Below are 17,153 nucleotides of genomic sequence, written 5' to 3'. Positions count from 1 at the left end.
ACATCAACCGCACAGGCAAGGGTCACACTGTTTTGGTTGGAAGCTTTTGTCCACCAGAAAAGGCATGCGCGAGCTTGTCAGGTCCAGACCCATTCAGCCTTGGGCCAAAATGCTCATGCCTACACCCAGAACACCTACTCTCTCTGAGCCAGGCTGAAGACCTGCTTTTGGACCAGACGAGCGAAGGTGTGTTGACCACCACTAGAGGGCGCCAAGAGCCCATCTTAAACACACAGCCATCCCTCCAAGGGCTGGAGCAGGTTTGAGCCCAGAGGGTATTCTAAGACTGTGCCTTAGTCCCCAGAAGGGTTAAGGCTGCACTTGGCTCATTCTTGCTCACTGAAGGTGCACATCCTTCTTTTCCTGCTCAGCTGAGATCAAAGACCTGTAAAGATCCAGGGCAAAGACCCAGACCCACTGAGTAGGACGGAGAAGGGCTCGCCCCCACTCCCTCCTTCCCGTGCTAGGGTGCAGACCACCTTTCCTTTCTTGGGTAGGAACCAAGGAGCTTTACTTGGAGCTCCTCCTGGAATCAGGCTCGCAGGAAGAGGAACAGGAAGCGGCATGAGCCCTGGGCCAAGTGCAGAAGAGAAAAGGGTCTTCGTCTCATTGGCAGCACATGCAGAGTGAGCAGGCTCGGACACCCACGGTTAGCACCCCTAGCCCAATCCGGGCAGAACATGCAGGACAAGCCTGGCTGACTCACGTGTAGGACTCAAAGTCTCCATTGCTTATGGCTTCGATCAGCTGCTCTGTCACTTTTATGATTTCCTGTTTGCGCACTGTAAGGTAGGAGGGGACACACACATATAATAACAACAGTGACAGTCATGAAGGACCGAGTACCGGCGTCTGGGCCCCCAGCATGTGCCAGGAAGGCTCTGTGAGGACCTGACACTGGGGACAGATGACCTCACACATCCTTTTGTTGTCCCTGGGAAAGAAGAGATCATTGGTTGCATTTCATAGAAGAGAAGGAGGCTCAGTGTCCGGGGGAAGAGGAAATATGGCTTCCTGAGCTACAAAAGGTGAAGGCATCACCTCAGCAGGCAGAGTTGGCCTCCAAACACCATGAAGGACACTCAGGCTCTTGGTCTTGTTCAAACCCAGGTTTTAACTCCAGAATAGGTGTCTCTGCCATCCAGCTTGATTTGCTGGGCTCAATTTTGAATCAAAACAATGTTACACGTTGCTTGATTATAGGCTGTCACAAGCCAGGGCAGCCACGGGCAAACCATCAAAAGCCTTTTACGTTACCCATCCTTACTCTTTGGGTAGTTTTTGCCCAATTTAGGTGATTGTAAAATTCAGGCAGAATTGTACAGAACCATCTAGGGTCAACTGCTTTCCCCCATCTGCCGTGGGGAGAGAAAAAAAAAAAGACACAGAATTTTCTGGTAGAAAGTTAGATGCCAGTCTTCTTCTGGTAGATGTACAATGGCCTGAGCCTCAGCATTCCCACCTGTGGAATAAGATTCACTCAGAGCTACACAGTAGCACAAAGATAGGTTTGAATTCCAGACAGATCTTCATCCATACTCCAAACCCAGGCCCTTATGAGCTGGGAGGCTGAGGGCTACAAGGCTCACTGGCTTGTCAGCTGGACACAAGTGTCCTCCTCCCACAGCTGGTGTGATTGATAAGCATGGTGTTCCCAAGCCTGACCCACAGGGTGCTCATGATAAGCCATTGTCTGCAGCCCCCTCTCCCCCCTTAAGCTTGCCTCCCCAAAACCACCAGCAGGTAGGCAACACAGGAGATGACCATCTGACCCATCCTCGATCCTTGATAACAAAGGAGTCTGCCTCCAGGTGTCCCAGGCCCCAGTGGAACCGAATGAAGCTTCCGTAGTTAGTCCAGGACTAACTCTTTCTTTCCCTTCAGATGCAGCTCTCTCAAAAAACCAGCCACTCAGTGGTGGGCAGAGGCCGCATGGCCCAGGAAGTGGGCTCAGCAGGGGTCTCAGCATCTCCCAACCAGGTGGGGAACCAAGCCTGGGTGAGACTCTTGCCCTTTTTCTTGTCAGCTGCCTGGGCTGCCTCAGGCACTCCTCTCAGGCCCAGAGGAGGCGGAATCTGAGGGCATCCGGGCTGGAAGAAGTACTGCAGGCAAGAAACCCTAAGTCTTTTTCGAGCTACTGAGGAAACGGAGGCCCAGCGAGGGTCACAATTCACCCAAAAATGTAGAACATACGGCGAGGTCTGGCCCACAGCCCAGGGCCTTTTCCACGGGACGCTGGTGCCTCAGCCCACACGTTCACACCCCACACTCTCATAACACTAACCCCACACAGCTGCTCAGCGCTTGCTACCTATCTCTAAATATCAATACCAGCTGATGGAGGTGGGGCCAGGGCTTCCTTGAAATCCGGAGCTGGCATGGCCCCGAGGGCTACAGTACAGGTCAAGCAAGTGAGTGAGCATACACAGCCGAGGCCAGGGTCTTAGGCTGTGGACTCTCAGAGCTTTACCCCACAACTGTATTCTCCCCACATCTATACCTGGCACAGCCCTTGGCATGTGGTGTACATTTGGCAGAGGGAGTGACGATCCAGCAACGTAGCTGCCACAGTGTTCTCAGCCAGCTTGCCCTGAGTCTGGTTGGAATCTCTCGTGCTGGGAATGTGTCTATCAGACGCTGAATGTTGCTCAGAGTGGGAGCTGTTCTCCTTTTTTTGGGGCCCCACTAGGGCAGAAGTTGTACCCAGCCCACACATGTACAGTGAATGAATGAATGAATGAATGAGTGAGCGGGTGGCTCCAAGCCAGAGTCCAGGCTGTCATCTTTGCCATCTAAGTTACCCAGAAACCTGTGTTCTGAGGAGCTTCAGAACCCAGGCTCCTGGTCAGCTGCGCCATCCTTCACAAAAGCACAGCCTGCTCATGGGATAAGTGGGCACTGCCAGCGGGAACTCCAGACTAGCCACTCCCTTGTAGGGTCAGAGGGGACATGCAGAATGAACTCCCCTGCTCCTGACAGGCTGTGGAAGCTGAGCAATAGCCTTTGCATGTGCCCTGGGGCCCTCCAGCACATCTTTCCACGAATGTCTCCTTGGTCTCCTTCCTCCTGTGTGTGGGCTGCCTCTTGCTGCCATCACAGGGAATGTAGCAAACACGCCCGGGTCCTGGATTCGGGAACCAGATCTCCTAGGCTTGGCTTTTTGATCTCTCACCTCATCGCTGCAAGGGATTGCCCTAGGTCTCAGTAGTACCTGCATTTTAGGGTTATCCTGAGTATTGGTAGAAAGAATGACCATGTGCAGCCCTTCCTGAGAGTGTGTGTTCCAAGCACTCAGTATCAACTCATCGTGTGAGTAAAAGCATCTGAACTTGAAGCATTCAGGGCAAGGCCTGGCACTTGCTGAGAGACAGCTGCCATACCTACTATCTGCAAGCTAGGAAGCAGAAACTCGTTTAAGGCCTGCCTCAAGGCTCAGGCTGGGCCACATGCTCCCTGGAGGTCTGAGTCACAGGACCCAGTCCAGTTAGAATCATGGGCTGCGGCAGCCACCACTTGTTAGACAAACCTGACTAGGTGGGCCTCCTGGGTTTGGGGCCTTCCAGGCTGAAGCCTACCCCTGAAATCTCCTCCTTGTAGGAGCTCTTCTTTCTGCTTCCTGGGGCCCCCATAGGACACCTGCTCCCCAGTCTCTGTCCTCTCCTGACCTGGCTTCTCTTCTTAGAATAGGGCTTCCAGAGCCTATTTTGCACCTGTTTTCAAAGTTTCCTAAGCTGTCTGGACACATCTGAGTGTGACACACAGTCTCCAATGGAATATAAGGTCTGGAGTCACACTGAACATTGAACCTCCATGAATTCAGTGCTTGGTGGGCCTGGCTTGGCTATGCCTTCAGACAACAGGACACTGAGTTTTCCAAAAGCAAAGCTACTAGAGCAGGAATCTCCCTAGGGACAGAAGACCTGCCTGGAGACTGGTGCTTGGTAGACCTGAAGTTTGCTTAGATAGGGGCCCTTCCCAGGACTCCAGCATCCACCACTGCTGAGCAAGCAGCTTTCCAGCTGTCCACTGCATACCTCTGCCTAGTCTCCTCACATTTAGACTGTTCCACTACAGACAGGAGAACGGAGGCCCCAGGGAGATGAAGGAAATCTCTTGGCTGGGTGATGGTGGCTTATGCCTTTATTCCAAGCATTTGGGAGGCAGGGGCAGGCAGTTCTCTTTGAGTTTGAGGCCAGCATGGTCTACAGAGGGAGTTCTAGGACAGCCAGGGCTGCAGAAAGAAAGACTCTCTTAAGGTCAGAAGACACACTGAGGCCCAGCTGGGGCTTGCATTCTTGACTAGTATTTCCTAGTATCTACCCAGCTCCTAGGGAAAATCTTCAGCTTGGAGAGAGAACAGGGCCTGGAGAGGGTGCCTGGAAGTGCCTGGCACAGCTCAGGAGCAGGGACTCTGCCTAAAGCCAGAGGAGCTCTCAACAACTGACTCATGCCCCTTACTTTCCCCGAGGTGTGCTATTCTGGAAAATACCATTTCTAGCTGTAACACCAGAGCAGGGCCCACCAAGCTGCCTACTATTCTCACTCAGTAAGAAGGCTTAACAGGTCAATGCTGAATACAGCATGGCACCCTGGGAACATCCTCTGAGCCAGGGCAAATAGAAGGTTTCTTCTCTGCTCCCACAGGGAGACCCTTCCAGCACATTTGGCCACTGGGTCTTTTGTGCGTGAGGAGAAGCTGAGGCAGGGAACAAGGTCCCAGATCTTCAGCTAGTAACCATGATGATTAATATAGACTATCAAATGGACAGGATGTAGAATTACCATAGAAACACACCCCTGTGCACATATCTGAAGGCATTTCCACAAGGCTTTGTCTGAAGAGGGAAGGCTCACCCTGAAGGTAAGTGACATCATCTCATGGCCTGGGACCCTGGGCTGACTGAAAAGGGAAGAATGAGCTGAGCACAGGCATTGCTGTTTCCCAGACTATTGTTTCCTGTCGGCACACGCAGCAGCCCCAGCTGCCTTCCACTCCTATAGCCATGACTAGCCTACCATAATGCACGGTGCCCCAAACTGTGGGCCAAAACAAACCCTTCCTTAAATTGCTTTTGATTTTTTTTTTTTTTTTGCCACAGTAACAGGAAAAATAACTAACATCAGAACCCATGTGAACCTTTCCTCCCTCTATAAAAGGGGGAAGAAGTAAATTAAAATCCAAGACAAATTGTACCGAGGGTGCCCTAAAGTGGAGGAGGTTTGTTGGCAAATGTGGGGCCTCAGGGCATAGCCCAAAGTCAAGTGGAATACATCACTGACAGCTCCTGTTTTACATTCCCAGTGCATACACATTTTCTATCCCATTCCAAATATTCTGTCTGTTTAACATATAAATATTTGTCTTAAAATAGTCTTCGAATCAAATTGACACTCAAAGAAAATGTCATGGGGCTCCCCACCACTCAACCACGAACTCCAGTTTGAACAAAAAAAGAAATGAAGATTTCTTTAAACAATCACCACATGCCAAAATGCTGCCTGCACGTGTACCACGCATGCAGCTGTCATTTCATCTGCACTGAAATCTCGGAAGTTGGCACTATTATCATAACCTGTTTACTATCAAGGAGACTGAAACTCAACAGAGGTTGAATAAGTTGTCAAAGGTCACCCAACCAATGGAGCATAGAGCCAAATCGCCTCCACGGTTTCCGTCTGCCCTCAGGCCAGGAATAGACTCCAGGGAACTCAGAGTCCCAGAGCTCATCTCTTCCCCCTGGGGCTGAGAGTCCCCCAAACGGTGAACACCTAAGAAGCAGCGTGCCTCAGTCCACCCATGGCTCGGGGTGGGGCCGGGTATGTGGTAAGGGCGGACTCATGAGGCCAGCAGGCAGTTCTCTAAGAGAACGCATTTGCAAGGTTGTCCACGGAGTCAGGACAGAGCACCAACTTACTAGTGCTAGACTGACGCCCCCACCAAACTGGAAATGACCAGAAAGGGACATCACAGACTGACACTTTCTCCCAGGTCCCTGCAGGACCAGAAAGCAATCACACTGTGTGAAAACTGCTTCCAAGACATTTATCAAATGCTTGTCGTAGAAACACAGCTTTTTCTTTTTCAGTGTTAGGGATTAAACCCAGGGCTCCTGCATGCTGGGTAAGTGCTCCACCACCAACCTATAGCCCTAGGCCAACTGTGTATTTTTTCACAGCAAAAATATCAAAACTCCAAACCAAAAAAAAACAGAACAACAACAACAAAAAAACCCCTCTGTGCCTCAACTAGCACAGCAGAGCTCCCTCCAGGCCAGCGACCTTTTCCCATATCTCAACACACCCTCCCCCAACACAAGGCATCTGGCTCCTTCCCCAGTGTGCGGCCCGCTGAGTGCTCTGGTTTCCATGACTTGGGAAATATGAGAGTTAGGGTGCTGGTGCAGGTGGAACCACAGGACTTTACTAGCCATCATGGATCTGTGTTTCCTGTACAGAGTCAGCACACTGCTCCTTGCTGGAAAACCCTCCTGAGGCCTCCACTACACTGTCTGCTCATCAGGGTCCACATGTGGACTGCCTGGGTTCAGATCCCAAGGCCAGCTTGGGACAGTTTCCCCAAATTCTACAATCCCTTATTCTTAGCTGGAGAAGAGGGTTCATGGAAGGGTGAGCTTGTTGACCGTAGAAAGCCTCTAGGTCGGTGGTTCTCAACCTGTGGGTTGCGACCCCTCGGGGTCATATGTCAGATATTTTACATTACGATTCATAACAGTAGCAAAATTACATCTATAAAGCAGCAATGAAATGATGTTATGATGGGGGGGCCACCCAACATGAGAACTGTATTAAAGGGTCGCAGCATTAGGAAGGTTAAGAACCACTGGTCTAGATCCAATCTTCTTACACTGTGAAGTAATGTTATTATCTGCAATGTTCATGAACAAGAACTATGCGATAGGGTCACAAAAGTTTTTTTGAAATGAGAAGCAAAACAAATAAACAAACAACAACAACAAACCCTCACACTTTAAGGCTGAAAGGATGGCTCAGCAGTTAAGAGTAGAGGCAGAAGACCCTGGTTCAGTTCCCAGAACCCACGGGGCTGCTGACAGCCATCTGTAACTCCATTTCCAGAGAATCCAGTGCCTGCTTCTGGCCTCCGAGGGTACCAGTCATGCACTTAGTATACTAATACATGTAAGCAAAATATTCATACACATAAAATTAGCTGGGTGTGGTGGCACCCGCCTTTAATACTAGCACTTGGGAAGGCAGAGGCAGGCGGATCTCTGTGAGTTTGAGGCCAACCTGGTCTACAAAGCGAGTTCAGTTCTGTGTAGCCAAGGCTACACAGAGAAACCCTGCCTCAAAAAACCTAAATAAAGAAATCTTTTAAAGCTGTCGTGTTTTAAGTGAGTTTGTGGTTTTGTGTTGGGCTGTGTTCACGGCTATCCTTGGCAGCAAGTGGCCTGCAGGCTGCAGGTTAGAAACACCAGAATATAAGTCCAGATGGAACCCAGGATTAGCAACTATCTGTGAGCTAAAGATGGCTCTTCTTGCTATTTCCTTTATAGAGGCTCCTGTCACGTGGAACTCTTTGCTCCCTTGTCCATCTGATAGGTTTTATTGTGAGCCCAGGTTTCAGCATGCTGGCCTCAGCTTGTCCTCCTTCTGCCTCAGTGCCTCACACACCAAGGCTGCAGCTGTGCCACCCCAGCTGGCTGACCTGGGCACGTCTGTAAACAATTAGGCCACGAGCGACAGAGCTCCTGCGTCTTTAGTTTCGTCTTCGGTTTGGACTTCATGTGCTTCAGCGGACTGAACTTTCTGGATTTTTGTCCTCTCTTTATTCTTATTGCTTCAGGTTTTAAAAATGAAGGAGCCAGAGGGGTCAAGGACACCACAAGAAAACATACAGAATCAACTAACCTGGACCCATAGTAGTCCACAGAGACTGGATCACCAGAGAGCATACATGGGATGGGCCTAGGCCCTCGGCACATGTGTAATGTGCAGCTTGGTCTTCCTGTGAGACTCTTAACAGCAGGAGCAGGAGCTGTATCTGACTCTGTTGCCTGCCTTTGGATCCCTGTCCCCTAACTGGGCTGCCTTGCCCAGTTAGGAGAAAATGAACCTAGCCCAAGGCACCTTGGTATGCAAAGGTGGCGTGCTATCCAAGGGAGGTATCCCTTCTTCTGAGCCTTTTCTGAGGATGGGAAGATGTTGGGAAAATTGAGGAAAGAGGGAGGGACTAGCAGGAGAGAAGGGAGGGGGAAGCTGCAACCAGGATGTAAAGTAGATAGATTAATTAAAAAATAGGTAAAACATTCACACACACACACACAAAATCTTGCTTGTGTTGTTTTTAAAAGGAACACAGAGTTGGAGGCCTTATCGAGTAGGGGTGGGTCTGAGAAGAGTTGAGGGGAAGAGTAAGAGGTGAATATGATCTAAATCTATTGTATGAAATTCTCAGAGAATTAGTAAAAATATTATATTAAAGAAACCTAGAATGACTTATTTCAAAAAGAAAATTCATGTTAGTATTATGTATCTATGGCTTAAATATGTTATTCTTTTTTCCTCTAACAAGGAAATAGACCCATAAACTAAAGTTAAGAGAGTTCCTTCTGTGTACCCTCAGTGCTGGGCACTGTCCGGGGAAGCCACGCCCACAATATGCCCTGAATACCATGAGCCAAAATCCAGGCCACCATGTTGTAGGTGGGAATAACAGTGAGAAGTCTGCTCAGCAGGCCAAGCCTCCCTACCTTTGGTGTCTTCATCCTCAATGGTGGTGTTGGTGCTCTCTGAAGATTCCTGCCAAAGAGAAGAGGGAGGCGGTAAGGGACCTGGCAGCAGGGTGGGGCTGGGTAAGGTTGTCGACCTGGCTGCCTGGCTGCCTGGCAATTTGCTGGGCTCTGTGACCTCCCAGGCTCTGCTCTCCAGACCTTCTTCAGCCTGAGGGGGACCCAGCTGTGCAGGTGGCTGAGGCAGGGCCGGTATGAAGCGGTACCTGCAAGGAGATCCCTGGCCTCTCTGGGAGGGTTGAGAAGAGCTTCCTGGGTCCTTTCTGCTCAGGGGGGCAAAGAAGGGGTTCAGAAGAGCAGAAAGACACCATGGGAGCCACAGAATGGGGGAAGAAATACACACACTGGCAGGAAAAGAAGAGAGAGAAAGGCAGGGCCCAGTGTGAGAGAGGGTGGGCTTTTCAGAGGGGAGAAAAACCAACCGAGCAACCGAGACTGCCATGGAACCAGAAGAAGAGAGGCATGGGCCACCGTGTCACCCCTGACACTCTAGACAGAGGCAGGGCTGTGGTTCCTCTGCTGGAGTGGCCTGTGTAAGCTCAAGGAGCCTCCATGACATCTGCTGCTTTGGCCAAACCAAGCCCCACCCTAGCAGCAAATGGCACAAACCAAGCCCCGAGATGAGCTATCGAGCAGAGGGGTGGGAGAAGCAAGAAGCCAAGGACTGGACTTGGTTTAAATACGCTTTTGGACTGGAGGAAGGTCTTGCATCTGCTGTTGGCCTGCTGGTCAGGACCATGAAATTGGAGGTGTCAACAGAAACACGCGAACAACACACACACACAACACACACATATTGTCACACAACGCACACATACCACACATGCCCTGAACACTCTCTCCCCGCCCCGGGTTCCTGTGCAGCCTGCAGGAGGGAGGCAGGAGCGAGGGAGCAAGGGTCCGAGGCCCAGCATTTACCCGTGTTTGGGAGACGGCAGACACTCACCATTAACTGAACGCTGGAACTGGACTTTCTTTTCTGGAAAAACAAGGAGAAGAGATGGGACAGGAAAAGACACAGCGTGAAAACAGCAGGGAGGTTAGGAAGAAGGATGGCCTCGGGGCCATCCTGTATGGTCCTTTCTGATCAGCAACACCTAGCCTGGCATGTCCTGGGTCCTCAAAAGCCTATACCTGGCTCTACCTATCAAACATCCAAGTTCAAGGCCAAACCTGCCATTGACTAGGACTGCCTGCCATGCCTCACTCTGATAGGAAAGTCAGTCTTGGCTCTTAGATGCTGGCTGCCTGTTTGTTTAGGGGACATCAGGGTCCTCAAACCTAAAGATGAGCCCCAGATTCTACATGTTTGTTTTTTTGGGTTTTTTTTTTTTTTCTGAACAGACCCCAGGCCTGGCCACACTTGGGAGGTTTCCCTTTTTTATTTTTTGTTCCTTGTGAAACCCAAGGCCTTCTGTATGCCAGGCAAGCACTCTGTCTCTGAGCCCTGTGCAGGCAAGCAGGTTACCTTTGAGGATTGTGGTTAAGTCTTACTTGATGGGACCTGGTCATGCTCACTTTCAAGAATATTCTCAGGTGACCCAGGGGGCACCTTGGCAATCCAGTTTGTGTTCATGACTTGTCAGCAACTGTGTTATTTGGCTCCTTTATGGAAATAGGGAAACTGAGGCACAGCCGGAAGTCTGAAGCCTGAACCTGGTGGTTCAGGCTTACTCTAGTTGGCTTACTCTAGTCATTGCGGACTGTACCATCCCTGTGTTAGCTATGGGGTCCAGGGAAGGGGTAGGATAGTGCAGGCTACGTCTCCTTCCCTCAGCCCTCAGAGCCAGGTATCTTGAAGACTTGCTCTGAGAATAATACAGGTCCTGGGAGACATTTACATCCAGAGAAGACAAATAAATGGGGGCCCTGAACGGGGTGGCCTCTTCCCAGGCTCTCTCAGAAGCCAAGAGCTATGCTCAAGGGAAGCATAGATGCTGAGGGCAAGGCTCCTTCTTCTGCCCAGGACTCCAGTCAGACTCTCCTCAGAGGCTCACACTGTCCTAGATATCTTCCCTTCTGAGAGCCAGGAGCCCCTTGCCTGCTACCCCATAAAGAAAGTAAAGGAAAGACAAGGCCTTTCCAGCATAGGCCTGTGCTACAGTAAGCACTAGATACATCTTGAGAGACTTGGGTTCGACTTGGGACCTCTTGCTTATATAATCCAGTAAGCATCTGTATGCTAGGACCTAAACGTTAGCTTTTTAACCAGGGCCCCTGCACGCTGAGCAATAAACTTCGATGGATATTTCTGTCTCATGTGTTCATGGGGCATGAATGCCCACCTTCTCAGGTGGCTGGGTAGTGTGGCTTTAACACATAGCATTGTGTATGCTCCACTCTTCTCTCCTTTCTTCTCCTCTCCTCTCCTCTCCTCTCCTCTCCTCTCCTCTCCTCTCCTCTCCTCTCCTCTATGCTGGCTTCCCTTCATGGCTCAACTCAGCAAGTCAGAGAGAGAGACAGGAAGAGAGACAGGCCCATACAGACCAGCCATCAGCAGAAACCCGAGGAGAGCCACACTGGCTGAAAGGTTCCAGGTGAGACATAAAGAGGGAACACAGGGCAGAGACTGCGTCAGATTCGGACGTACAGTGACAGGATGGGACATGGGGAGAGGTCAACAATGGCACAGATGGTACACCAACAGGGCAGTGAGTGGGGTGAGGGGTGGGAGCCGTGAATTCCTCCTACAAATACCAAGGCCTACAGGAGGCCAAGGCTGCACATTACTGCTTGGGAACAGAGTTTTTATCTCCTAGGATGACAAATGAGGGTGACGGTCATCCCGCCTGACCAGCACTTGAGAGTTGGGTTGAAAGGGGGCTGTCAGCAAAAGCAGAGTTGCTCCTCCTAGAACCACGTATGGAAGCTGGCTGTAAGGTCAGCAAGGGTTGCAGAATGAGAACTACAGTCAGTCTCGACCCTGCAAATCCTGCACTTCCTCAAGAAGTACGAAAGTGAGCTACTGCCAGTTAAGCCTACCAGCCCTTCCCTCAGTGACAGAACGGGCCGCACAGCCCTGCCAAACACCACATGAACCAGTTTGTCTCTCAGCACGCAACTGTAGAAAGAGCACGGCCTCCCCCTTAAACTGAGTGTTATCTGTATGTTGCAGAGCATACAGGGGCCTCTCTGGTGAGACTACCCCACCAACCTCTGTAAACAACTCTGTATTCTCCTGGTAGAGAGGGCAAGACCAGGACCAACCCCTGGAAAGAAGGAACAGTGGGGCTTAGATTCAACCCCACGGCTTTTTGACTTGAGGGTTTGAGTATATAACCATCCCTGCCCCCATCTCTGCTGCCCTCTCCTCTCCATGGAGGAGCAAGTGTTAGCTTGCTGAGTTCCCCAAGTCCTAGGCCAGACCCCAATTACTCTTCCCTCCTCCACGTCTAGGAAAGGATGGAGACTGAGCTAAGAAGGGGATGCTGGGCCAAGGACAACCTTTGCATTTCTCTTCACCCACATCTAGGCCACCCAGAGATATCACTTAGGATGTGCTCTCCCCTGAAGGAAGCAGGGACATTTTGTCCAGCTGTGCTCGCTGTAAAGCACCTGGTCACTAGCACGGTACCATGTTATAAGCAATTCTTAACCTTTTGCCTCTGTCCAAGAGCAGGTACATCTGCAGTTTCAGCCGTAGCCCTGGCTGAATGCGAACCTCTCCTGCTCTTAAACCCAGTGGCCCTTCAACAGTCTGCCAGGCCCAATGTGAGCTCTTCAACAGTCAGCCATGGCCAATCCAAAAGCCAGGCAGAACATGGTACCCAGGGTCAGCATCTACACATTCTGGGTGAAGAGGGTCCCAGCCACTTTAGACCGCAGACCCCATGTCGACCATCCCTCTAACACCCGTTTCAAGTTGGGAGAGAAAGTTGGCTCAAGGACCCTCAGACAGCAGTCCAGAGTCCACCACTTCTATGACAAATGTGTATTAACCCTTCATCTGAGGTTTCCAAGTGTTTTCTTGAACGTGCTTTGTTTTTCAAGAGGAAATGAAGTCTGGCACACAAAACGGGAAAGATATTCCTGATTCTTCTCATCGCTCATGAACACTGTTCACACTCTCAACGTGTGTTAGGCCAACTAATCCTCACATCCAGATGAGGAGGAGGGAGAAAAGCAAGACCAGCCACGCCCCAGCTGTCATGATCCACCCTATTCTTTGACCCACCAGGATGACTCTGACATGGAGTTGTTGAGGTTGAAATAGTTGCAGGAATCCCAGGACCTTGAAAACTGGGCTTTCCTCTTTCTAGGCCTCTCAACTCCATCTATTGCCGAAGGAACCTCCCCAGAATACTTAGGTCCAAAGAGTTCACTTTGAAAGGTATTGATTTTTGTCTACTAACCAGATAATTATGCATAGTCATGAGTTTAATGGCAGGGACACATTCTGAGAAATGTGTCATGAGGTGATTATGTCACTATGTGGGTGTCTTTATGCCTACATAAATTATGTCACCGTGTCACTATATAGATATTATGTCACTGTGTAGCCACCTTAGGCCACTCTATAGGCACCTTAGGCTACATGATATCGCTAGTGCTCCTAGCCTCCAAATCCATACAGCATGCTACTATACCGAATACAGCACACATCTGTAATACACGGTACGTACTGTGTACCTAGACAAATCTAAGCATGTCTAAGTCCATCAAGGGCCTGGCATAGTGGTGCACACCTGTACCTCCGGCCCTGTGGAGGCGAGGCCAGGAAGATGAAGAGTTCGAGGCTGGCTTGGGCTGCATGGTGAGATTACATCTCAAAAAAAAAAAAAAAAAAAAAAAAAAGGAAAGGGAAAAGTGGGGGAAAGTACAGTAAGACTACTGTAGTCTCGGTGGGTCACCAGGGCGTATAAACTGTCTCTGACCAAGCGTTCACTACACAGCACGTGGTCACAGCCCTCAAGCACGCAAGCTGAGACGGGAGGACAGTTAGAGTGGGGAGAAAGGTTGCGCTTTTGCATGTTGTCGGAGCTGAAATCTTGGAAATTATCACCAAGTCCACATCCCACCCGAGGCGCCTAGGAGGACCTCAGGTGGAAAAAGGCAATGGGCGGAGGGGAAGCCCAATTTCCTGCCTGAGATACCCAGCCCAGATTGCCCCCCCATGCAGCCCCAGGCAGCCCATAGCCATTCTAATCGAAGCTGTGCGGCCACCAGCACACACTGAATGGCCACCCAGGCCATTCAGGACCTCACACCTTCTAACGTCCCGGGGAGGTGGGTGCAGAGTCCAGAATAAGGCAGTCTCCGGAGATGAGACCCCCCCCCCCACAAGGCAGTCAGTTAGCAGAGAGGGAGGGAGGTGCAGAGAGCAGAGGGACTAGGCCCCAGACAGCAGAGGGAGAAGTGAGAAGAAACAGGAGAGAGGGGCCAGCAAGTATGGGGAGAGGCAGCTTGGGCATCAAGGGGACAGGCTTTGGTGGAGAAGAGGGCCCTGTGGAAGCCTGGTGAAATAAATAGCTGCCCACTGTCCATAGCTCTTACAGGCTGCACTAGTGTACGGACCAGGGCCCATCTAGTCACAAATACTTGGGCAGGAAGAGATCACCTTAGCTACCATTTCTGTCCCCTTTGCACCCTCTTGTCACAGTTTTCTAGCCCCCTAGAGCCCCAGAAGCTTCCACAAGGATTTGCCCCTTTACTGTGCTCTGGGCAACCAGGGCCACATGCCACCCCCCAGTCTGCTCCCAGCAAACATGGTGAGAGGTGGGCACTGGAGCATAGACTGGGTGATCTGGATCTGACATGTCACCGTGGGTGAGGCCAGGGCTTGCCTAAGGCCTGACACCAGGTCTCTCTGCCAGAGACAGGCCTGCGGGCTCCTGGGGACCTACCTTCACACCATCATTCTTCTTGTTTCCTCCACTCTTCCCTCCTGTGAAGGAGAGAAAGTAGAGGGTTAGCAACACCAGACAGGGCACCAGGGCCCATAGGGCGAGGAAGAGCAGCATCCACACGCAGCAGAGCGGCTGAGAGTCGTGGAGGGTAGACCGCCTGGGAACAGTGTCGGCTTGGCAACCAGTGAGAGACTTCCTCCTCCTCTTCCTTCCACTGTCTTCTTCCGCCTTCTACTCCCTCATCAACAACCCACAGTGTGGACCTGGGATCCCCGGTTCTCAGCCATCTCAGGGTTAGCCCTGTGGCTTTAGGGCTCGGAGAGGTGTCTAATGTGTCCCCAGGTCTGCAGGGTTGCTGTTTGAGCCTGGGGATTCCCTCTGGATCCTTGTCGCCAATGCTGTTGGTAGCCAACTAAGAGGCCTGCAGCCTGACCGAGGGCTGGAAGCTCCCTGATTTGGCCCCCACCTGCCCTGGCCCTCTCTAATTTTAGCCCCACGCTGCCTCTGAGGTCATGTGTCGCCCTGCCTATTCTGGACAGCTGCAGACTGCATTTTGCTGGTGACAAGAAGCAGATGTCCCCTGCTGGGGCCCACCCTTTCCTGAACACTCATTCCCTGCCTTTCTTCTCAGCAATATAGGCCTAAGCTCAACCTCTGGAATCCCACTCTGGGGCTGGCTGAGTCCTGGTGGTAGGCAAAAACCCAGGTAGAAGTTTGTACCATGAGTTTCCCTTCTCCTCCCTCCTCATTTCCTGGCTGGAGCTTTGGCCATGGGCATGAGCCAGAAGGTAGCATGCCCAGCCCTGTCCTGACTGGTTACCTAGCCACTTCAGAACTTAAAAACTTAAAAAAAAAATGCCTTAAATGAGAAATGGCTCTATGAAGTGCTTAGCACAGCATTCAGGGTGTATACAGTCGGCGCTCAATGACAGCTATGAGTAGTCCCTTTCCTGGAAGCCCCAAGAGGGTGAACTGGGGATGGGGGTGAGCACTGATGCCCCAGGGGCTCTGAGGGGTGAGCTCACAAATGCCCCATCTCTCAGTCCCTCCATAACTCCACCTGTAACCCGCCAAAACTTTCAAGGGGTAGAGGTCATTTCTCTCTCCAGGCTGTGAATGTGGATCCAGAATGAGCAACAGAGACTCTCCATTCCGGGCCAGTGATATACAGGTTTGTGTCCAGCATCGCCAGACTCTGGTTTCCCTTTCAGAATAGGCCTGGTCTGGCCCTGATCCACTGTGTGACCTTGTTCTGACCTTCCTGCCTCCGTTTCCTGAATCCTGGCATTATAGCCATGTACCATCACACACGTGTTGCTGTTGGGTTTGGGTTTTTTGTTGGTGGTGGCGGCGGCGGTTTTGTTTTTCCAGACAAGATTTTTGTGTGGTCCCGGCTGACCTGTTCTGTAGACCAGGCTAGCCTTGGCTTTTATCTGTTGCTGGAGATGGGCTTCATACATTCTAGGCAAGCACTGTACCAAGCGACATCCCCATCTCCCAGACTGATTTTCAAAAGAGCAAAGAAATCCGGGGTGGGGTCTGGAGGTCTGTAAAATCTTTTGATTTGTTTTTTAAGTTGATGTATGTCTAATTGTGTACATGTGAAAGCTAGATGCTGATGTTGGATACCTTGTTTCTCTCTTTCTTTTTATCTTTCTATCTTTCTTTTTGGACAGGATCTCACTATGTAGTTGTAGCTAGAACTTGCTATGTAGAGCAGGCTGGCCTCGAACTCACAGAGAGCCGCCTGCTTCCCTGCCCCCTGAGTGCTGGGATTAATTAAAGGCACATTCTATTTGTCTATTTTTTGAGACAGCGTTTCTCACTAAACCTGAGGTTTACCAATCAGCTAGACTGCTGGCCAGCTAGCCCTGTATCTGCCTCCCAGTGTTAGGGCTGCAGGCGGTGCTGGCACAGCTAGCTTTACATGTGGGTGCTGGGATCTGAACTCAGTTCCGCACTGCTTGGCCGGCAAGCGCTTTCCCATGAAACCATCATCCAGCCCCCAAATCTCCTGATTTTTAATGGTTAGAAATCAATTCCCCCATTTTTTTTTCTTTTCTTTCTGCTTTCTTTTTACATAGGAAACCAAAGACAGATCCAAAAGTCCTTCTTTAAAAAAAAAAAAAAATAGTTAGCTGTTTGTGTGTGTTTGTGGGAATTTATGCATACCACATGTGTAGGGGACCCATGGAGGCCAGAGGAGAGCATTAGATCCCCTGAAACTGGAGTTACAGCCTACGAAAAGCTCCATGGAGGTTCTGGGAATTAAGCCTGAGTCATTTGCAAGAGCAGTAAATGCTCCTACCTGCTGAGGCATTTCTCCAGCATCCCCACCCCTTGCAAAAAGAAAGAAAAAAAGAAAGAAAGAAAAATGCTTCTTACACACCCCTGGCTTACCAAGCCACGGGCCCCCATTCTGTGGCTTGAGACTTGTATTTTCCAGGGTGCTACAGTTATAAAATAACAAAAGAAAGCAAAATAACCCTCTGTCTGTGCGGCTCAGCTTCCAGTGTCAAGAATGAATGAGTGAAAA

At 50.6% G+C, this 17,153-nt stretch overlaps 1 protein-coding gene across 2 annotated transcripts in view; it reads right to left on the bottom strand.

Annotated features, from left to right (window-relative positions):
• Camk2a (calcium/calmodulin dependent protein kinase II alpha) overlaps window positions 1-17,153 on the bottom strand; it is a 61,816-nt gene that overhangs the window by 8,830 nt on the left and 35,833 nt on the right. Inside the window, exons 13-16 of one of the 2 annotated variants that reach the window (XM_055622951.1) lie at window positions 14,615-14,655; window positions 9,718-9,750; window positions 8,733-8,781; window positions 707-782 (exon numbers count right to left, since the gene is read on the bottom strand). In XM_055622951.1, the coding sequence (XP_055478926.1) occupies window positions 707-782; window positions 8,733-8,781; window positions 9,718-9,750; window positions 14,615-14,655 (199 nt within the window). The remainder of the gene's footprint in view (window positions 1-706; window positions 783-8,732; window positions 8,782-9,717; window positions 9,751-14,614; window positions 14,656-17,153) is intronic. The other variant, XM_055622952.1, reaches the window with a different exon arrangement.

This window comes from Psammomys obesus, unplaced genomic scaffold, assembly GCF_907164565.1.
Source record: "Psammomys obesus unplaced genomic scaffold, mPsaObe1.curated_primary_1811, whole genome shotgun sequence".
In the NCBI taxonomy this organism is placed as follows: Eukaryota; Metazoa; Chordata; class Mammalia; order Rodentia; family Muridae; genus Psammomys; species Psammomys obesus.
This window is presented reverse-complemented; position numbering and strand designations above follow the sequence as displayed.